Source organism: Diadema setosum, chromosome 16, assembly GCF_964275005.1.
Source record: "Diadema setosum chromosome 16, eeDiaSeto1, whole genome shotgun sequence".
Classification (NCBI taxonomy): Eukaryota; Metazoa; Echinodermata; class Echinoidea; order Diadematoida; family Diadematidae; genus Diadema; species Diadema setosum.
In genome coordinates this window covers 8,634,113-8,657,983 of record NC_092700.1, presented here as the reverse complement: position 1 = coordinate 8,657,983, position 23,871 = coordinate 8,634,113, and the positions used below count along the sequence as shown (strand labels likewise).

General features: G+C 38.8%; 1 protein-coding gene across 1 annotated transcript; it reads right to left on the bottom strand.

The window, feature by feature from the left end:
- Nucleotides 1–11,620: 11,620 nt before the first annotated feature.
- On the bottom strand, nucleotides 11,621–23,805 carry LOC140239497 (proteasome inhibitor PI31 subunit-like). Its single transcript, XM_072319329.1, has 6 exons — nucleotides 23,563–23,805; nucleotides 21,119–21,271; nucleotides 18,939–19,021; nucleotides 17,477–17,725; nucleotides 14,456–14,605; nucleotides 11,621–13,407 (listed from the first exon to the last, which is right to left on the bottom strand). The coding sequence occupies exons 1-6, from the start codon at nucleotides 23,698–23,700 to the stop codon at nucleotides 13,263–13,265; spliced, it is 918 nt and encodes a 305-aa protein (XP_072175430.1). The 5' UTR covers nucleotides 23,701–23,805; the 3' UTR covers nucleotides 11,621–13,262.
- Nucleotides 23,806–23,871: the final 66 nt, after the last annotated feature.

The window sequence follows — 23,871 nt, the reverse complement described above, 5'->3', positions numbered from 1 at the left end:
AGTTTGTTAACTTATTACTTAACTTATTTCCAGCAATCACAAGAGAGTCAAGAAAAGTTCATATTTTCTTCTTAATTTGTTTTCTTGTTTATGATAAATCAGTGACTGAAAAAACCTTTGGTGTGTAGCCATGTAAGTTCTAGTTTGCCTTTCAATAATGATTAGATTTTTGATATGGCATAAATTAGTAATTAACATTCAGTTTGGTGCATTTGCTAGTTGTAAAAAGGCTGCTATAGTTTGATCTTATTGTAACTTTTTTTTTGTCTCTGTGACAGTAACGACTGTCAACAAGAGATTAAAAAAAGAGAGAAAATGAATAAAGAAGAAATATTTTAATGATACTACTAATTACTGTGGACTAATGTGACTATAGAGGATGAACTTGTTCAGGATACATGTACCTTCTCTACCTTGTATGCCGAGAAAGTGTAAGTTTCAATGGAATTAGAGCAACGAATTGTAATTTCTGGAGCCAATTATAGTTCAGGAATTCCCACCCCACCCCCCATTTCTCTTCACATGAAACGTGTATGACAATGTCAGTGAAGACGTGGCAAGGGGAATGTTTGAAAGGAAGACTGTGTGCTCAACACCCACTCTCAAAGGCTGAAAACGATTTCTTGAGATGATTTCTAGGATATCTCCCAATGATATGCCATGGGACATCACATGGCTCGGTGAGTTAAATAAATAAAAAGTTTAATTATAGAGGGGGTCGAGAAAATTCTGCGGTCTCATTGGCTGAGAGCTGTGTGTTGACTTTGACAGGCTGCAAGTTGCCTCACTGACAGTAGCCACTGAAAACATGTTATCGCACACCTGTAGCAAGAGTCCACTCTATAAGCAAGCGTTTGTGCACGCAGTAGGAGATGCCTATTGGCCAGCTAACCATGCATCCAGTAATTACTGTTATAATGGCCAGAAGTACTGGATGCATGGTATGCATCTATGGCAAGCCTAAAGGGAATGCATCCGGTGAATTTACCATCAGGTTACGTGATTAAAAAAAGAAAGCCCCTTTTAGACACATCAGGTGATGCACATGTCTTTTTGTGCGTTATTAGGAATTGTGTGCATGTGGTAACGATGGAGTTTATTCTAAACCCACTCGGATTCGCCGCGCAGGCTAAACATTTCACAGTTACCTTATGCACACAACTCCTGCTCACGCACTTCGGCCTGTGCATCATTTGTATACTGATAAGTTAGCTACAAAAAAAAAAAAGATAGATAAACAAACAAAAGAAATGTGGAATTGAATTCTTGATTTTTGCACCTCTCCTTCGAGGCCCTGACCGAGATAACGTTTCATATGTGAGGGTCACCTTTACTTGAAGAGTCAAATACTCTCAGGGATAACTGGGAGATATTCAAGCACAGAAAAACTGAAGGTCAGTGGTTGAGAGAAACTTCTCACCATTATCCATAGGTCTGATAGAATTTTATTGTCACACCCCCTCCCCTCCCCTCCCCCTTTTTTGTGTGCGTGTGTGTGTGTGTGTGTGTGTGTGTGTGTGTGTGACCCAGCCATGTTTTGGGATATGCTTGCTAAATAGATTAAGAGAACTAAAACACTACTCTCACACATTTTCTTTTCTCAAAAGAGAGGTTTTGAGATGTGATATGAATGTGTATTTTCACAAGCTTGACTGCCATAGTGCACCTTTTTCATCTCCATTAAAAAAAAAAAAAAAAAGAGAGGGGGAAAAAAAAGATGAGAACAATGAACAAACCTGTGAGAAAAGTTTATGCTTTTGTAAACCTGGATTTTTCTAAATTTTCAGTCCAGGGAGGTGCAAAAACTCAAACCAACTCCACATGGTTACACCTAGTGACATACCATAGCGTTGAATGTTCACTTTTGTGTCATTAGAGTGGCGTAATTCAACCTTGCCCTTGTTGTGAAGTTAACACAATGAACAAGAGTATGCCTTCCATTTTTATCAACAATTTAGATGTATTTTTTCTTCTCTCTTTTTTGCCTGTAGTAGCGGCCATGTTATGACATCCCCTTGTGTGTGTGTATATGTGTTTGTGTGCGTGTGTGTATGCCCCATGAGAATGTATTTCTTGGCAACGACAGCACATTGGTGCTTGACGACATTTAAACAAAGAAACTTGGATTCCTCTATTTTTAAAGAAAGGAACTGTGTGGACTTTTTACATGTCTTTTTGGAGTGTGTGTATCAATAATCCATGTAGGGTGGGAACATTTGGTAAGCCATTGATTATTGTTTTTTGTTGTTGTGTTTTTTTCTGTACAGGGGTAAATATTAGGTAGAGCATTATAGTGAATAGTGTTTCTTTGAATCGCTGAATACTGATGCATCCTATTTTTTGTATTGCTGGAAATGTTTTTGTTCTCATGGTTTTGCGGTCGGAGGCTTGACTTGTTCTCGAACCTTTCCCCTGGCAGCGAGCTGTCAAGGATTGCATGCAGATATCATCCTCAAAATAGATTTAGATTGATTCACTAGCCTGGAAAAAAAAAGATAATAAATAAAAGACAAAAAGTTGGACAAGACAGTAGGAATAGGCTGGCTGTAGTCTAAAGCAAATTGAGTGTTGATTCATGGGGCTGAGTTATACACAACTGTTACACAGGTTGCCATAATGATTTGACACGAACAGGAGCCGTAATTCATGGGCGTGGCCGGCTGCACCTCCTACGCCGCACCTTTCTGCGATTGCCACAAAGCGTGCATTTGTATCCGTCGAGAATGCTGTCGATGCGATCCCTGGCATTATCCACAGCTTTTTCTTCATATACCTTGACAAGTTTGCATTAATGATGACTATCGTGCGTTCAGTCACAGCATATTTTAAAAATAGATGTGCTTTTCTTTTTCCTGTTTAGTGTAAAGGAAATTGCATCTTTACTACCAATATATTCCAGTGGTGTCTGGTTCCAGTATTGTAAGTTTGCATTGATTGTCGAAGAGACAGACTACAGTAAACGTCTAGTGAAAGTCGTCTTTTGAAATCTCAGAGAGTGACAAAGAAACCTTTTTCTCGATGGGTCTCCAACCTGCTGGAGAGGATTGTTGATTTATTTATTTCTCTTCTCTTTGCATCTATTTTAATAATAATTTTTGATTTCTGTTTGTTTGCAGGAGCTGTGATTGAAATTGTCGGATGTAATTTTGAAATGTACGTCTGTAATTTTGCATATTGAACATATTTATATATTTTCATTTTTGGGGATGTTGCACTGTACAATGACACCTTTCTTTTGTTTTCTTTTTTTCTTTCTCTGCATCTTGCTTACAAGTAGTGCACATTTTACTAACATTTGGCCATGTCAGTGCCCATTTTTTGAAGGCAAATTATCCTCAAAAATGGGGGAATTGTCAGTATTTTTGTCATGTCTTAATTTTTCAGCTCTGTTATTGCCTCTTGATCATTGTGTGTGAGGCCAACTCAATTTCCTAATACCCATTTGTGTGTGTGTGTGTGTATCCGTTGGAGACCCTGTGCACGTTACACATAAGCACTTGTCTTTTTTTTTTGTGGTTATGTGCAAAGAGTTACTGTGTATGCCATATATTTCGCAAGGTATTTATTTTCGCAAATTTCGCATGTCGGGTGCTATTCGTGAATTCAGCAACACACAAAGTTATTAACTCTGGTCTCGACGCGAGTGTGACGTACATTTCTCATTTCATTGGTGTACTTCACGATTGCGGGATGCTTCCACTCCTGAAATTGTGTGAAAGTCCCAAATTGCAAAAAAAAAAACCAACTAGACTACCATGGTAGCTAAATGTATGGCGTATACAGTACGACTTGCTCCCCTTACCAGCAGTGTGTTTACTAGTAGTTGAAGGAACTCTTAAGATCTACGTATAGTCCATTTAATGGATGCTAACACAATGGGTACTCTGGGACCTTGTGTAATAAGAAGTCAGATATAACAAAAACCCTTCTGTAACAAGGTGAATTATGCAGGTCTAACATCTTTTCATGTTTCCTTGTGCTTGTACCCTGGTAGAGTGAGAAAATCTGATTAACAATACTGGAAATGTTGTGGTTTTTAGGTCCTTGTTATGATGAGGTTCTCCCATACAAACCTTCCTTGCAAGTGCCTGGTGGCTATGACGGAGAGATCCGTTTTGTTCTCCCAGTGTAAGACTCGAGTCAGGGTGAGGGAGTAGCACTGGGAAGTGTGCTTTTTGTAAAATATCTGATTGTGTCTGTCGGAAAAACCCTGGAAGTCAAAACTTTGGATGCGCGTGTGAATATTAGGGATAATTTTAAAAAACCATCATCAGTATTTCTTGTACACCGAAACCTGTGTCCAATATTGGTACCACTTCTAGTTAGGTTCATCTTTTCCTCTTTTTTTTTTTTATAGATTGGAAGAGAGGTGTAGGAAAAAGATTCTGTATATTGCACGAGGAGGGGAGAAGAAAAACCCAAGAGAATGAAACCTGGAATAAAGTTGCACACAATGTGCATTTTCAGTATGTGATTGGTTTGTGGAGATGTAGAATGAATTAAAAAAAAAAAGGCAAAAGAGTTGACTTTTACAATGCTTTCTTCTTTACGTCCTAGATGTTGTTAATGTGTAACACAGGTGGCGTGAAGAAGACATAGACCAGTTTTCTGTTCGGTGATGGCAATGCAAGGGTGGAGTGGGACAGAATCCATATCTTGTCACCAGTTTGCTTAGTCCTTTCAAGAGGTGGTATGCCTTCGTGAAGTGGGTTACTGGGACGTCGCTGAGCTGTTCCTTTAATCAGAGAAAGTTTTGAGAAGGTGTCATGCGCTGTTTCTTTCCTTCTTATCTTTTCGCTGTCGTTGGAAGCATTTTCAAGTTGGAGTGGCTTCGAAAGCAATGAATGGCACGATACACAGAATTTATACTGAATCATATTTTAGTGATAGAGTTGTAAGGTTGAATATTGGCCGCTTTTGAGCACACTAATTGATATGCTGCACCTATTATAGAGGGCTCTCGCTTCTTATCTTTGTTTCTGTATCTTTTATTTTGAAATTTCTCAAGAGAATTGAAAGAAAGAGAGAGAGAAAAAAAGATGGACTATTATTTTCACTCACATACCTCACAGATTTATCTTCGGTGCGTGATAATGTAGATGTAGTGAATGTCGTAGAAGTAGGGAGGAATATTTGTCTCTATATTGTGTGTGTGTGCGTGTGTGTTTTGAGTGTGCACATCGTCTCATGTAACAAAGAAGGATCACTCGCGCGGTACTCGTTCATATACCCTCTGCCAGGCTCGATTTCTGTCTGTCTGTCTGTCTCTCTGTCCCTCTCTTTCTCTTTCCCACCCTCTCCCCATCCATATTTTTATTGCAGAAAGGATGAGAAAGGGGGGAAGCTACATACGGCCTTTTGCCTCTTACAGCAATCTCTTTGCGCTGCGTTTCAGTCTGTTTAGAGATGCCTGTTTAGATAATGGAACATGATATACTTCTCATCTGTGTCAGTGTGAAATGGGCTCAGTGCAACACTTGACCGCTGACCCTGCTCTCAATAGACTCTGACCAATGAGATTGGTCATTAGTCAAGGGATTATTTCAACAATGTGGCAAAATTTCTATATGATAGAAATTCGTTCGAAGACAGATGAGAATGCTGGGTAAAAAGGAAATCTTTTTATTTTTTTGTAAAGGCATATTCCAAATTTTAGCCGTACTGTGGCACCCGCCGATGTTTTCATATCTATTTCAGATTTGTTGTTGGTTTTTTTGTTTTTTTTTTCAAATGTGGGATCAGAAGACTAGGGATGGAACAATCTTATGAGGATTTTTAAGGAGGTTGCATGTTGTGAACATGCCAAAGTCCACAGCAACAGTGTTCAACAGATCTGTGGAAATTGATTGGAATAGAGACTGTTAAGTTTACAGATGCAATATGGACAGTATTTAGAATAAGATGGGAGTGAATCGCTGAAGGTTTTTCGCCTTTTACTCCTGATTCTTCAAACTACCACAAAACATGTCAGGGGAAAAAACACAAATTACTGGAAGGTTATGTTGTAGAGTAAAATGAAAGGGAAAGAGGGGTGATTAGACTGTAGCATTCCAGAGGGGTTAATACTACAAGTCTTGCATATGTAGCCGAGAGTTTTGCCCTACTAGCACCTTAAAAGGGATGCCATTGAATGTGGAGAAGTTTTGACAAGCAGTATTACCTATATAACGTGAGAAAAGGCGTGGAAAGATTGACGGGGGGCACGTGTTTCAAAGATTTGCATGTACGCGTGTGTGTGCGTTCCTGTGTGTGTATTTGTGTTGTGTTGTAGATGGGCGTCGTCTTCAAGGTTGGTTTAGTGTGTGTGCTTTTATGTCTATCATGTGTATACTAGAGTAGCCGAAGTAGAAGTATTCATTCTACAATTCTTCCCCAATTTTCTTTGAAGAAGAAGAAGAAGAAGATATATTTGACATCTATCACAGACATTCTATTATGAGGATTAGCAGAATTACATGTATATGCACTGTGTATGGAAACTGAAGATGATGATTATACCGGCAGATGTGACATAGGTTAATATTGGGAGACTGTTTTGAGGTGATAGATAATGCAGGCTCAAAATGCTAAGACAATAAAAGCAGTGCACACACACTCTGTTTGTTGGTAAGATTGGCTGCTGTCCTGGAATTTATAAGCACCTTACTTCAGGCTTATTTTGCATGGTGCAGAGTGTGGATTTTTGATGGAAACTACTCATCGAAAGCAAACTGGGATTGTCATCTCATGAGCTTCCCCCTTTTGGTAGGATTGTGCTAAGGTGCGACTAGTGCCCCATCACCCCCTCGATACATTGTAAGTGGGACCAAACCACACGAAGTGTTCTTAAACGAGTGCTGATCCCCTCCTCACACAGTAGGTCAGCTTGACCCCAAGCCGAGATCATCCCCAGTTGTTTGTGACCGAAGATATCCGAAAGTACCCGAACCGGACATACCTGAACAATCCTTGATGGTGTGTGATTATTGTACAACCATGTAATGATGACCTTTATTTTGGAGAAATAGTTAGTTTGGCAGCGTTACATTGGGCTTTGTTTAGAATGGGTTGCTGTAAAAGAGAGTGTACATTTTCAACAGAATACCACCTTGCCTCACTGCAGTTAGAGCAGACTATTTGTTTTATTTGTTTTTTCTTGTTTATTTAATTTACCGTCCTGTTACATTCTGATAGTTTTGTGGGAAAAAAAAAAATGTGTCTGCAGCTTGGCTCAGTTTGGGATGGGTCATCAGCATGTGAAAGAGGAGAGGACATACTAATGCATGCCTGGTGAAAGTGGAATAGTTGTGCATGTTCTCTTTAAAAATCGAAACAAAACGAAACCACCGAGCCAGCTCTGAACGCGAGTATCAATATCAGATCACTTTCAATTCGCAGACCCATTTGAATGCTGGAGGGACGTAACTCGACACCGTCCAAAGTACTAAACTTTCAGTCGTGTGCGCATGTAGCATTGTTTTATATGGGTTGTATCGATGAGAGGTTTTTAGTTACACGAGAGTACCCCTCAATACTGTCACCTTGAAGTCACTTATTTCTATCCACATTGGGTTTTTTTTTTTTTTTTAGGGGGGGGGGGGAGACAGAGGGTGTTAATGATTTTGAAACTGGTGGAATGGCTTCTAATAAATTTCATAGGTTGCATTTTCACTTACTGTGAAAACCCAAATGTCGGTCATCCATTAGTAAAACTTTGTGGAGACTGGTGTCGAGGTTGAGTTAACACTCGATAGCTTCTGCTCTGATACGTTCAGAATGTCAACAATCTCACTGGTGCATGCATGGTTCATCATTTTCTCTCAGTAGGCGTTTTCACATCAACCCGATGAAGATCCGAGCTCAAGATTTTTTTAGCACTCGCAAATTAGTGCGCTACTTCGTTTTCTATTCACAACCCGAAGAGAATTGGCCCGAAACTTTTCCAAGCCAATACGATAGCTGAGCATGTGCAAACAGCGTCGGTAGAGTGCATGCCTTCAAACAATTACCTGCGATTTGTGTGAAAGTTGCCTCAATTGATTGGTCACACACTCTAGCCATGATGAGATGCATCACGCTAATATCTTGAGGCAAATTCACATTGTCAAATAACACGATAGTTCGCAAATCATCCCACTACTATTTGGGATATTTCTCAAGTTTGGATCAAGAAATTTTCCATGAGCTTAGCTATCAAATTAGCGCACTAATTTGGATTCACATTACCAAATAGCGCACTATTTCGTCATCGGGTCATGAAAATCCAAGCTCAAGATTCTGAAAATAGCGCATCATTTCGAAATACTGTGCTGATGTGAAAACGCCTATTGTCAAATTTTTACAAATGAACAGTGTTGACAAACTACGAGATGCCTCTGTCTATTGAGTGTACTAGCCATTTATTTCTTTCTTTCATGCACACAATTGTTCTTTTTAACACTCAAATGAAATGAATGTTGTTTGTGTACCTCGAGCCAGAAAAAGAAAAAGAAAAATCAAACTTTAATCTGAGGGCTTCAATGAGGATCAGTCATTATTAGTTAGGATAAATGCCTCTTCTGATGAAATTCATGACAAAAATGAATTTATAGTGACGAAGTAACGTCTTTAGGGAGTAAAACTGAACACAACTACAACCCGAAATGACCTGTGGAGAAGAATTGTAATAGGCGTGATAAAATGAGCAAAGTATGTGTGCTGTATTATTTTTCTAGCAGCAGTTGGAACAGCAACATTTAAAAGATACGGTATGAACACTGATGAAGATGTTTATTCCCCCCCCCCCCCCCTTTGCATTGTGTGTGAAGAGGTACAACTGACTTTACGTGGTCAGACAGCATGGGTTCAGCTCTCAAAGGCTGCTATGTATTATATATACAGTATATTTTTCCTCCTCATTTGCATTCTCTCGGTAATTTTGCTGAATGTAGACCATTTCTGTAATATCACAATTCATGGATGTTTCCTTTCCTGCAACCTAGTAACGAACTTTTTCTATCTGCTCCCTCCAATGAAGTCTGCCAGGCAGGAATTCACTTCTGTGTTACGAGGTAGGGCAAGCCTTGCGGTTGTCAAGAGCAATATTCGTTGTGAACAGAGCATGCGTAGAATTTGAATGCATTACCGAAACGGTTTGTTGCATGACTCCAGCATCTTTAAAGTAAATGTGTAATCAAGACAGAATTTTGTTGCAGTGAAAAGGGAGAAACTTCAGCCATACAAGCTGCCGGTTTCTGCTCTCCGCAATATATTAGAAGAAATTTGTTCCACGTGGTGTTCAAAATCCGCCGACTTTGTTGCACGTTTCAGGCAACCCTCTACCCCTTGCCGCCGACATCATCTGTGAATTCAGCTTCCTCTGGTCGCGAAGTAAACAAGACTGCACTTTTCTACCTGTATTTTGTAAACTGTTACCCTGTTTATTCAACTTGACCTTTATGCACTCGTGGATGTATGCCTATGTACGCTCAACTCTTTTAATGAATATTTACCGTTGAATTGTACCATATTACTATGAAACAATGCAGCGAAAAAGGACGATTTCTCTTTGTAATGCTATGCGACAAATTATGGATTGGATTGTAAATGTTTATATTGCTAAGTATTTATGTTGTAATCACACACCTATAAACTCAAGTGGGTTTCACTCGAGAATTTTTCAATGTCGAATTTTGAATGTTGATTCTTTGGTGGGGACATTTTTAAATGTTGATTTCTGATCTGTTTGTGTATTTGTTCGGTGTTTTTATTTCCCCCCGCTCCCCTCACAATGTCACCAAACACGATCTGATCTAGAGATAAAGTAAGAGTGAATAAAACGTGAAATGAATTTCTCGATAACGTAGGAGAACAGGGAGGGTCACTTGGGTAACGAGATGTATATTGGCAACATAACGCTTTTATTCATGTTATGTAAAGAAAAGCAGAAAACTTCTGAAATAAAAAGTGGAAAACAAAGGTGATGCTGTCGAGGTCTCATTGATGGAGTGTGAATTCATTTTTTTTTTTTTTTTGGTATGCAAGGACCAGCACAGAATGAAGAGGGGATGAGATTGGAAATAGAGTGCACTCCTGTTATAACGAACACAGTTGTAACAAAATTCCGGTTACAACGAAGTAAAAATTTAGGCAGCAACATCATCCACTCTATGTATTTTTATTGTTTATATGTTCGGTTATAACGAAATTTCGATATAACAAAAGAGAACTGCCGATCCCGAAGACTTCGTTATAATGGGAGTCTACTGTACTAGTAACTGATGTTCAGTGGATGTGATGTGCGTACCAGTAATAACATGTGCTTTTAGCCATTTGTCAGTGCACACAACTGGACCCATTTCAAAACAGTCAATTATGACAGCAACTCTTGCTGGAATGGCAGTTGTCATGGTATGTGTACCAACAAGAATCCAGCTTCCTGATTGGCTGTTGCTATGGGAAGTTGCCATTCCAGCAAGAGTTACTATCCTATTCAACATGTTGAACATTCTGAACACGCACATATGCACAAGCACACACACACACACAAACTTTCTCACGAAAACCTATTAGTAGGCCCTACAGCACCTTTCCATTATAACAAGCAGTCAAAACAAGAAATTTCTTACAATGAAGTCCAGGTCAAAAAGTTATTAGTTATATTTATATATTGTATTTGTTCAGCCACAACAAATTTTTGACATGACAAGGTGGGAAAAAAAATACAAGAACTGCTGATCCGGAAGGCTTTATTACAATGGGAGTTGCCTCTAAATCATTCTAGGCCCCGTTTATGCATAGCGTGGCAATACAGTGTCAGCCGAGTTTATGGTTACCCATTGCATTACAATAAATTAATGAATACTAACATTGCAGTATGTCATGGCTCTCTATGTTCCACTATATGTCCTCCCATCAAAAGCAGCTAATAGCGCTGTCTTTTTGTTCCTGTTATGTTAGTCAAACTGCAGTGTTGGCAGATATGGAATAGGCATGAAATAATGGTTGAAATTTACCAGGTTATTCACAGCTGTATGGCATAGAGTGAAATATACATGACACAAACCATCATAAATTCCTGCAAATTCGACTTCAGAGCCAAGCACGAGCACTTGGTCCCAGTATGATACACACACATTCTGTGTGTACTCACTGAATTGATGTCATGCATTAGCTGAAAAATTCATACATGATACTGATTGGTTTTGTCCATAAGGGGACTTCTCATTTTCATTTTTACATTTGAAAAAAAAAGTAGTCAAAATATTAACCTTTATTTCATGCCTATTCTGTATCTGCCAATGGTGTGGTTTGAGTATTACAGGAAAAAAATGACAGTGATACGGTACAAATTGTATTCGCTGCTTTTGATGGGCGGACATTAGCCATGCTTATGGGCCCCTTACTGTAATGATTTCTGTACAGGGGATATTTGAGTGTGTGCAAGGAACAGGTGGCAGTTTAATAAGACAGGTGGTCACTAAAGCAGGTTTGACTGTATTCCATTTGATCTGTGCGTGCGTGTGTGTGTGTGTGTGTGTGTGTGTGTGTCTGTCTGTCTGTCTGTTTGTACTAAATGTTTTCTTTGTAATGGGGGAAAATGGAGGGGCCTTTTTCAGATCTTCAAACAACTGGAAGACAAATTAATGCACAAAAATCCTCATAACATGGAATTCATTTTAATTCACAATTGCACAGCTTAGAGCTAAACATGTAGTAAATAGCAGTAGTATCTGCAATAATTACATTTCTGTGAAAAAAACAAACAAACTGCTCATCCATATTTAGAAAATAAGTAAAACAAATCGATCACAATTTGAATCGTGAAGACAAATGATAAAAGAAAGAATGAATATATATGCATTATGTACATGTAGATTTATGTGGCCTACCAAAAAACAAACAAACAAACAAACAAATCTATGTCTTTATGAGTCTGTAAATAACTTCAGTTTTACAATTTATAAGTATGGTATAATTGATTATGCAAAAAGGTGAAGTAAATTACAAATTGAAATTTTGAAAGAGCTATTTTCTTCAGACACCCATTCAATGAATCAAAGTCCAAGTTAAACAGTTTTGGTGGTTTACTCATAGAAAAGCCAATTTCTGGGGAACTTCATTTAATTTCATGCCAGATGACTTTATACACAAACATACACATGCACGCAAATGCACACTCACACAGACACACACACAAACAAATGGATGTGTAACAAAAGAAAACACACACACACACAAATTCTTGAAGGGGAGGGCTGGCATTCCTAAAGTGAATTACAACATGTCAACACAAAACAATGTACCCTCCAGAATACACAACTGCGTGTATTGGGGACAAGGAATAAGTTTCCTTCACACGTTTTTGGCTATGGGTGATTTTCTTGTTGAATTATTTCTTGAGCAAATGTCATCAGATACTTTCTCGCATTATTATCAAATGGAAAAATACCAATGCCAACTGCTGATGACATTTTCAAGTTGTTGTTTGACAGCGATAGAAAGCTGTTAAGGATTATAAGAAGCAATGAATATCAAATACAAAAGATCGGTGATTACATGTAAGCGATGGTGGTATTAAAGTTTGAGCTGTGAGAATATTTGTGACATGGCATATCTTTCTCCCAAATGCTCCTCTAATTTGTCATGCAAATATAGTATCACTACCATAAACTTGAGCACTGTAACATGCTAGCTGGGCAAGTGTCCAACGTGGGTCAAAAAGCAATACAGTGCACTCCCATCTTATCGAACACAGTTACAACAAAATTCTCGATACAGCGATGTAAAAATTCACGTCCCTAAATCATCATCTACATATTTGACTATTCAGCTGTAACAAAATTTCAATACTGTAAAAGTGGAAATTTTCGCGGTGTAGAAATTTTCATGCATTTTGCGCAACCAGAAACTAGCGCAAAAATACAGGCACGCAAATATTTTTGCTTGCCATATATTCTTGTACTTGATATCTTGATTCCGTGGAATTAAAAACATGTGAAACTCTTTTTACTGGGCTGAGCGCAAAAATTAGCTGTGCGAAAATATCCACTTTTACAGAAAATAACAGGCCATCCCAAGGACTCTCTTATGATGGAAACTGCCTGTAAAATATAAAAAGATGAAGTGTTAACATTCCAGCAGGTCCTCCCAGAAAACTGCATTTCCCAGAGACCATTCCTATACTTCTGAAGTAGACGACACCCGCCATCATTGAAGTCACTCTAAGAAGATTTTTAGTCCATCATGACAATCATAGAGAGAGTCGCAGATGCCCACTGGCTGCAAGGTCTGTTCACGCTCGTTCACATGAACATGTCGTCGTATCCCGGAGGGGGTTGGTGGTCAGGATCGGGATCACCAAGGAAGCCGCCCGCGGGCCCACCTCCTGGGCCCATTGGTCTCGGGGGTCCGATGGGATCGAAGCGAGCTCCGGGAGGCACGGCACCTCTGTGTACGATCATGAATGTGGACGTCGGTATGTATTTCCGCCGGATTATGGTGGGGGCAAGCGATACGGATATGAGAATGAGAAATGAGAGATGGCAAATTCATGAAACAAGCTCATAAATCTTTTACAAAGGCAAAAAATCCTAGCACACAAGAGTTATTTGAGATGAAGCCGATGAAATGACATGGACTAAGATTCACATGTCAAGAGTCACAGCACAATTGTACCAATTTGGCAGTTAAGTGTAGTCCCATCATACTGTATAAGCTGTTATTTTCACAGAAATTTTGCCGAATGAGGGGTTCAGACATTTTCACGAGATGTTCTCACGAATCGACACTGAGGCAATTGTAAGTGCACTACAACCCTCATGCATGGTGATAGTTTGTGTTGTTAAATTCGCAATCCACCAATGATTCACAAAATTCACAAAAATTAAACCATCGCGAAATAACAGCTTATACATTACTAGTTGTTGGCAGCACAAAACGCAAGGCACTTCAGATAGAGGAATTGGTATTGTAGTGGCATTCTACCTCATGGTGTCAATTCAATCCTTTCATGCTATTCCCTTTATATAGATTAACAGGTCTGTAACATCAAATTTACACAAATATATTACAGCCCTGCTTTGTGCAAAACAATACAAGCATAATGCAGCAGGTGAGTCCCATTATAGTGAGCCAACTTTAATGAGGTACTTCTTTCATTGAGGTGAGTTTTCACTACAGTTTTTTGTATTCGCTGCTGTATTTTGTTGGTCTCTTTTTTGGTTCATTAACAATGAGGTACCAGCTAAAACGAGGTACCAGCTAAAACAAGGTAACATCAGTGGTCTCCGCAACCTTGATATAATAAGGTTTCCCTGTACAATTTAATTCAATGTCTTACTGTCTGGAAATAACTGTTTGTTTCGCTTCACTCTACTCATTTTGAACTTGGAAAATTGGAGTGGGATTTATCTAAGAAGAATGGATATCGAATTGACTTGGATTGAGACCAAACCCCTGTTTGACCCCTGACCTCATCAAGTCTGCTCCCACTCACCTTGGCAATCTTCCGGGCATTCCCATACCAGGGTCGATTCCTCTATGGGGCATCCCGCTGCGGAACGGATCCATCAGCATCCCCGACCCGCCGCCACTGAACGGGTCCAAGTCGCTACGACCCACCGAGAACGGATCCACTGGCTGTCCCCTTGACAGTCATGGATGAAAAGAATATTTACGCAGAAATCAGAATGATAATAACAACTAGAGTTAACAGCCCTGTTTGCGACAGGCCTTGTACAGGGTGCCTATTTGTGGCAGGGGCCGTTTCATTCATTGATAAACAGGCCCAATTAGGTGTCACTTCCCGTAACACTTGCGAGTAATTCCTGCTTGTGTTCTAAAGTGGGCTATTTAAAGCATGCATGATGTTCATTAGCTGTTTTATTGATGAATAAATCTGTCCCTGTCACAAATAGGCATCCTGCCACAAACAGGAGTATTTACTATAGCTCTTAGGCACTTTTCACTGTAGAAAATCGGCAAATTCATATCACAGCCTCACTGTCAATGGGCTGGTTGACCTAGAATTTGACTCAAGATAAGTGGACATTCCATGCCATCTTTATGCAAGCTTTGGTGGATGTACATTGAAAGAACATCCAATAAAAGTCTCCAAGACATACTTAATATATTAAAAGACTAAAAGATGTTGAAATCTCATAAACACAATCATAATCTCCGCAGTTCTTAGGACACTCTTCTCTCACAAATCCCAAGACGCAAGACAAAAATAATATTGGGAGACTGAGCATTTGCCTGAGCAGTGCCCGAGCAGTGCCAAAACTGTGGAATGACTTACCATTAGAAGTCAGGAAATCCCCAACTGTAGCAATCTTCAAATCAAGAGTCGAGACATTTTTTTTTTCTCATTTATCTGCGCGTTATCACTAAATATATCAGAAGCTTTTGCTGCACAAAAGAATGTATGTGCATGGGTTTTGAACATTACATTGAAAGAACATCCAATAAAAGTCTCCAAGACATACTTAATATATTAAAAGACTAAAAGATGTTGAAATCTCATAAACACAATCATAATCTGCGCAGTTCTTAGGACACTCTTCTCTCACAAATCCCAAGACGCAAGACAAAAATAATATTGGGAGACTGAGCATTTGCCTGAGCAGTGCCCGAGCAGTGCCAAAACTGTGGAATGACTTACCATTAGAAGTCAGGAAATCCCCAACTGTAGCAATCTTCAAATCAAGAGTCGAGACATTTTTTTTTTTCTCATTTATCTGCGCGTTATCACTAAATATATCAGAAGCTTTTGCTGCACAAAAGAATGTGCATGGGTTTTGCTCTTTATGAATTGATATCATCATTAGTGTTGTTTAAACAGGGATGCACACTAACCCACTTTTCTACTGGTCCAACCTGTCTGTTGGACCAGTAGGTACCCATTTCTTATTGTCCCCGCCGAACGAGTTCGAGCAGGGGACTATGAAACGGGCTCCGTACGTGTGTGTCCGTGTGTCCGTCTGTCCGTCCGTCCGTCTGTCTGTCTGTCTGTCTGTCTGTGCGTCCGTGTGTGATCAAAATGTTCAATTTGCTACTTCTCTGTCATTTATGAGCCAATTTTGATTCTGTTTGCTTTATATGATAGCACTACATGGGAGCTTTGAAACTTCTACACAGAATTTCAGTTGTGACCTTTGACCTTGACCTTTGACCTATATTGTACATTTTGCTTCAAAATGCTACTCCTTCGCCATTTCTAACCCGATTTTGATTCCGTTTGCTTTATGTGATGGCACTAGGTGAGGGCTTCAAAACTTCTACACAGAATTTTGACCTTTGACTTCTTTGACCTTTGACCTTGATTTTTGACCTATATTGTACATTGGCTACAAAATGCTACTCCTTCGCCATTTCTAACCCGATTTCGATTCCGTTTGCTTTATGTGATGGCACTAGGTGAGGGCTTCAAAACTTCTACACAGAATTTTGACCTTTGACTTCTTTGACCTTTGACCTTGATTTTTGACCTATATTGTACATTTTGCGACAAAATACTACTCCTTCGCCATTTCTAACCCGATTTCGATTCCGTGTGCTTTATGTGATGTTACTAGGTGAGGGCTTCAAAACTTCTACACAGAATTTTGACCTTTGACTTCTTTGACCTTTGACCTTGATTTTTGACCTGCATTGTACATTTTGCTACAAAATGCTACTCCTTTGCCATTTCTAACCCAATTTCATTTCCGTTTGCTTTATGTGATGGCACTACAGTCTGTAGGTGAGGGCTTCAAAACTTCTACACAGAATTTTGACCCTGGACTTCTTTGACCTTTGACCTCGATTTTTGACCTATATTGTACATTGGCTACAAAATGCTCCTCCTTTGCCATTTCTAACCCGATTTCGATTCCGTTTTCTTTATGTGATGGCACTAGGTGAGGGCTTCAAAACTTCTACACAGAATTTTGGCCTTTGACTTCTTTGACCTTTGACCTTGATTTTTGACCTATATTGTACATTGGCTACAAAATGCTACTCCTTCGCCATTTCTATCAAAACCCGATTTCGATTCCGTTTGCTTTTTGTGATGGCACTAGGTGAGGGCTTCAAAACTTCTACACAGAATTTCGACCTTTGACTTCTTTGACCTTTGACCTTGATTTTTTACCGATATTGTACATTTTGCTACTAAATGCTACTTCCGGCGGGGACATATTTTACGCACCGCGTAATTTCTACTTTTCCTTGTTTTTTTTTTTATATCTGTCCATTCCTGAAAAAGTTACTGGTCCGACAGTGATTTCTACTGGTCCTGGACCGTCGGACCAGTGCCAGTATGCAGCCTTGGTTGTTGTTGTTATTATTATTATCATCATCATCATCATCACCACCACTACTGCTACTACTACTACTACTATTATTACTATCATCATTATCATTACTACAAAACGTATTATCGTTATTATTATCATCATCATCATCACTATCATTGTTGTTGTTATCATTAGTATTATTACCATTATCATTATCATTATTAATCCTCCACACTCACCACTCCGGATTGCTCCTCTGTCCGGGCAGCCTGTGGGGTACTCTCAGGGGGTCATCCTCTCTGAGTGGGTCCTCGCCCCTCAGTGGGTTCATTTCTCTCCCATCTCTCTCTTGCCCGGGGTGCCTCCTTGACGATGCACTCGTGCTCTGCTCGGACGGACCGGCCGACGCCGCCTTCTCCTCCTTCTTCAGTGGGGAGATGAGGTCATCCTCCAGAATGCGTCGGAGTAGAGTCAGATCTTTGTACACCCTGACGGGCAATCGTATGATCATACACAGTTTGTGCCATGAATTGTACAGTCTGGATAATGTGGTTATACAAACATTGTCACCTATATTTCACAAGACTAAAGTAATACAGCAGGGCTCCCTTGGAAAGCAGGCCTTGCGGCTTGAATGGGACTACCCTGCTTTTGTGAAGAAGACATCAAATTAAAAATAAAAAATTAGAAAATACCATTATTGATACGTTTATACACATGTGTAAAAAATATATATATGTATTTTTTTTTTATCACTTAATCAATTGATGAATTATTTGTAAAAGAAAACACAACATTCACTTCTTCTTTTTTAATTCAAAAGATATCAATAGAATTATATTGCCACATCATGGTCCCTTATATATACATTTCCAAAAGGAGTTTCCCCTTTTTTTGACATCAAAAAGGACTTTTTAGTCCTTTTTGAGATGTGAGATCAAAGAGATCTGAAAAGATGTATTACATGTACACTTGATTACAGAAGATATAAACAACGTCCCTGATTGCAGTCAAGTGACTTGTGCTCCTATTTTTCATACTGATACAGTACATCTGGAGGACAGAAATTAAGTGCATTGGATCAACTGATCATGTCATACTGCACCAACTGTTATTGTGCATTGTTACATATTTAAAGCTATTGCTGGGACAATCTACACCTCATAGCCTACAATACCTTTGGCACATTCTATCACTACTATTTAACATTAATCAGCTCCTCCTAGTTTGTTGCGCTGAACTGATTAAATGAAGCCACGTCCTTAGTGACTACATATACCCATTCAAAAAGAATGAGAAGAAAAATAGAAGAACATTGCATTTAAGAAAAAAAAAATATTGCAGGGGTGGACTATTGTAACAAACAAACAAACAAACAAAAACAATAAAAAAAGGTAACACAACATAATGAATTAAACAGACAACAAATTCCACAACATAAAATGGCAGTGCCATTTATACATAGAGTTTGGCAAATTATGCTCACGTGTGCAGCAAGAGGGCATTACAACATTTTGTCTAATAGGCAAGCATGTACCAAAGAATGCATGTTATGCTATGACCAGCAGAAACCGAGCTGGCTAAACTCTGTGCATAGATGGCTGTGGGCCAAGCACCCGACAGTACTTTATTAATACATGTATGAAAACAGAAACAATTATCTCTCACATTAATCATGGATGAACTTTGGTGTTCTCTTACCTTTCAAAGTCATGTAAATGTTCTTTGTCCACAAACTGTTTGACATCCAGAGACACACTTGTCACTTTCTCATCTTTCATTCGCTGAAAAAGAAACAAAAGTTAAAGGAGAAAAAGAATATAATGAAAGTTAGTCAAAGTAATTCTCTGTTAAAACTCAAACAAATGACAAAAAAACCTGTCAAGATGCAAGGAAGTACAATGAATTCTCAAAAGAATGAGACAGCACACTTTACAACTAGACATAATACACATAACAGAAGTCTATTATGTTTTCTATTTCTATGACAGAGGAAAACATAATGGGACTTTGAATAATCTTGCACGGTTGCAAAGCTAAGATTATTTGTCTGCCATTTAAAGGTAGGGAATCCCATTTGCATGCCTTAAATGAAGAGTTGTATAAATACAGTGGTATGTTGAAGAGAGTATCCTTTTAGAAACTCCCATAAAGTATTGAAAGTGGAAGTAACATTTAGTACATTTTTATTGACCGTTAGATTTTGAATTGAATTTTTTCGGGGCTCACCGTAAATTCCAGTACATTACTAGGCTACCTTTGCAGACCCATGCAGTGCATGTGTGTCAATCATGTTTATTTTGTGAAGAAAGTTCATTGAAACTTACAAACATTTCTATATACATTCTTGCCACACACTCTATATGTTATTACATCACCTCTTATACTTTTAGATTTGTGTTTATAGATAAAAGATACAGAAGACTGCAACAAAAAGGCTTAAGTGTGGCTGACACACAGAACTACAGAGTAGTTGAGTTTTGTGCATTATTCAAATTGTAGATAACTGTTGACTTCCAAATTTCTCAGCAGTGGCCTAAACAAGTCCCCTGAGGTTCATATTTAATGTTTTGCTGCATATTGGGAGGTCTGCAAAAGGTATCCCCTACCTTTAAAGCTTTACAATGTAACTCACACATGCTACATTTCAATATTATAGAATTTGCAATATAGAATATTCTTGGTAAGGATCTGAAATTTGGTTGACATTATAAAATGTTCATTAATCAAAGGAGTAATGTTTGATCACATTCTTTTTTTTTTTCTTTTTAATGAATGGTCCTCTGAACTCTAGATAATTCAAGTATTGATAGGGTTCCAAAATACAAAGTGCATATCTCTGATATTAACTCAAGCAACTTTACATTTGTACATTCACCTTGATATTCCCACAAACACTTAAATCCACAACAAGTCCAATTTATTCATGTGATACACCACCACACAACCTTTGTAGATAATGTAGACCATTCTTAAGACACTCAACCAGTAGCTTTGGAAAAGAAAGATAACTCCCCCCCCCCCCCCCCCCCCAATGTCTCTACTGAGAGAAATAGAGAATGCAATGTATGCATCATGTGGGCTACCAAATTCATCTGACAATTTTTTCTCTCTCCTGTGGTTTTTATGTTATTGTTGCACTGAGATGAGAAATGGTGAGATACTTTGTATACACAATGTATACTCACATCATTTCACAATACAGTGCACTCCCGTTATAACGAAATGCTCGGGACGGGCAGTTTTCTTTCGCTATAACCGAACAAATACAATATATAACGAAAACAAGGAAACCACGCATACGTATCATATTCTGTTTGCTGAATACTCATCATACACTGGAAAGCTATGTGAAATGGGATGGGATTATTGTATTACAATATTAAACGCAAGTTCCCCTCGGACACTGTGCATGATGCAAGGAGCAAACACACAGTGATGTGAAGCGTTCGCCCGTGCAGAGACACTATAAATGCTTGTTCCGCTACGTTTTTTCGAAAGCAATACGCATTTCGTTATAATGGAGCACATTTCTTTTGTTTCTCTTTGTCAGTGGCGCTCGGAAAAGACTTCGTTATAACGAAAATTTTGCTATAATCGTGTTCGTTATAAGCGAATTTTGTACCATAGACTTTAGTGGTGTTAATTTTGGGACCAGAAGTTTTACTTTGTTATAACGAAATTTTGTTGTAACCGTGTTCGTTGTAATGGGAGTGCACTGTATCTACCCTTATTAGGTTGATCTTAGCCACATCAAACACTTTCATTCCAGCTGAGTAATTATCTCCAAACCAAACCCCTCCCCCCCCCCAAAAAAAAAAAAAAAAACACAAAGTTTTGATTTGCAAATAATAGGACTTCCATAAACTTGAGAAAATCACCATGAAGTTTGAGAACAGTGCCTCTTCCACAGCGAGGCACTTGAGAAGGAACTTGTCTTCTGAGTCGCCCGGTACATAGTGCAGAGTGTATTCCTCCTGGGAACCGTTCCACGATGGCGGCAGAATCTCACTCTTCTTGATTGATGCAGGTGTCTAGGAGTAGAAGAATGGAGAAAGAAGCAGTAGGAACAAACATTCTGCCCCATATGATGCTAAAAAAAAATATTGGATATTTGCTATTACATTTCGAAATGAATAACAGTAACATTCAGCTACGTTTGATGGTAAAATAAACGTCTGATGTCAGCTTCGACGTTCAAAAATGAAAAACAGTAACATTCGGCTCCGTACAATGATTAAAAAATTGTCAGAATGATTCATTTCACTTTCGGAAGTGGACAGCAGTAACATTCGGCTCCGTACGATGATAAAATAAATGTCGTATGTTTGAAATGAATAACGGCAATATTCTGCTTCGTACGATGCAAAAATAAATGACAGATTGTTGCTTTTACATTTGGAAATGATTAAAGGTATTAATCCGCTCAGTTAGATGCTGAAACAAATAGCGGTGTTTGCTTTCACGTTTGGAAATGGATAAGGATAGCATTCAGCTCCGTAAGATGCTAAAATGAATGTCGGTTGTTTGCTTTTACATTTCAAGATGATTAACGGTAATATTCGGCTCCGTAAGGTGCTAACAGACTAATAAATGTTGGATGATTGCTTTTACAATAAGAAATGAATAACGGTAACTTTCGGCTCTTTACAATGCTAAAACAAATGTCAGATGCTAACAAATGTCGGCAAATGCTCCCACGTTTTTCATTTAATTTCATTTCTAATGTTTTTCTCCATTTTTTTTTTTTGTGTGTCGCCAGATTTTAATTTCGAGTAAATTCGACCACCAAAAAATAAAAATCAGTGATACTGGTGGCCCGATAAAAGTTAGTGTGGAGCCCTGTCTATTCTATTCTTTATTATGCTCGGCCTATACTTCCACATCATATTCCACAATATTATTACTTTCATAATCGCATTGCTGAAAAAAAAAAAATCAGTGCTTGCGTTCTCGGGGAAGAATAAATGAAACATACTTCGTGAAAGGCAAAAAAAAAAAGTTAAAAAAAGGCACTACGCAGGAGATTGATGTTTGGACAGTGGACCGTGATTAATGCCAAAGATGTCAACACCTAGGCCCGAATTCACGAAGGTGGTACAAATGAAACCATGGTTTAAACCATGGACAAAAACCATGGAGCGCCAAGTGTTGCATGGAATATTTCGTTACGAAATCAGTCATTTCGTCGATGAAATGATTATTTTGTAACAAAATGACATTTGTAACTAAATGAACATTTCGTCCACGAAATTATGATTTCGTTAACGAAACGGTTTGTCGACGAAATGACCAATTTCGTAACGAAATATTCCGTGCGACACTTGGCGCTCCATGGTTTTTGTCCATGGTTTAAACCATGGTTTCATTTGTACCACCTTCATGAATTCGGGCCTTTGTGTCCCTGTACCACGATGTTTAAGAAATCTACGTGCACGGTATGACTATGATCAAGAATTAAAACACAGTGGTTAAAGAAAAGAAGATGATGGGGCAGAGCATAGTGCTATCGTAAGCACTCCATTGACAAGGGTGCTATGTGCATACCGTGTAAGTATGTAGGTAGGTGTTGGGGATTTTTCTTGTCAGCTGTGTACCGGGTATTTCTTTGCCGTAATTGACTTTGGGCGCGCGATTGTTCTGGTCGGGAATATTTACAGTCGAGGGTGAAAAGATTTGTGACATATCTTCTTCGCTGTCCACGCGCGCTTAATCGGAGATGCTGAGTGATGTTTGCAATTTCGATTCGAGCTACTTGTACATGCTGGGAAAAACAATATGTTAATTAAGATCGGGACAGTAGATTTCACTTCGAGGTAACCGAACTTCGAGTTATTTTCTTCGAGCTACGCGAATTTTAATACACGGAAACTCCATAGGAACAATCGGGACTTTCATTTTGCCCCCGAGGTAAGTGATATTCAGCTTATCCGACGTCGAGGTATCCGAAGTTGACTGTAGTTAACTTAATGAATTTAGTTGTAACAGTGTTAGAGACCGAGTCTAAATCGATTTAAATTTTATTCCGTATTTTTTTTTTTAACAGCAATGCTAGTAAATTACAGGATGATTCATACATGCATACGTGCTACCTATTTATTGGTACGCATCATAATTAATTCATGCGAGACATAATTATAACTTAGAACGTCATTAAAAAAAAAATGTAATTAGATCTAACATGAATGTTAGATCTAACTTTATAGATCATGCAGAAACAAGTAAATTGCTTTCTCTACAAAAATGTAGGCGCGTGGGACTGAGCAATCCAGCGGAGTCGGAAGAGACAACCTGCAAGTCAGCAAAACTATCCAGGGTAAATTACCTCGTCACCTTTACCAATGCACTTGAATCCCTGATGAACAAGATTCCAGTGAATATAGCAGACTAAGGCATCATTTTCTGACTGAAGTTGAGATTGAACACTCGCGAAGAGTAACTCGAGGCCCGGGGAATTTGCCATCGTTATCGCAAATTCATGATTACCAAAACAATCGTGTGGAAATCTTGAATGCGACAATATCTCAGTGCTCTACTTCACACATCACGCCAAGGACGTACACTCGAGAAGTGATTGCGTCCTGTCTCACAGAAAGTTTTGGATTCGTGCATTTTCGAAAAGGGGTAATTTACT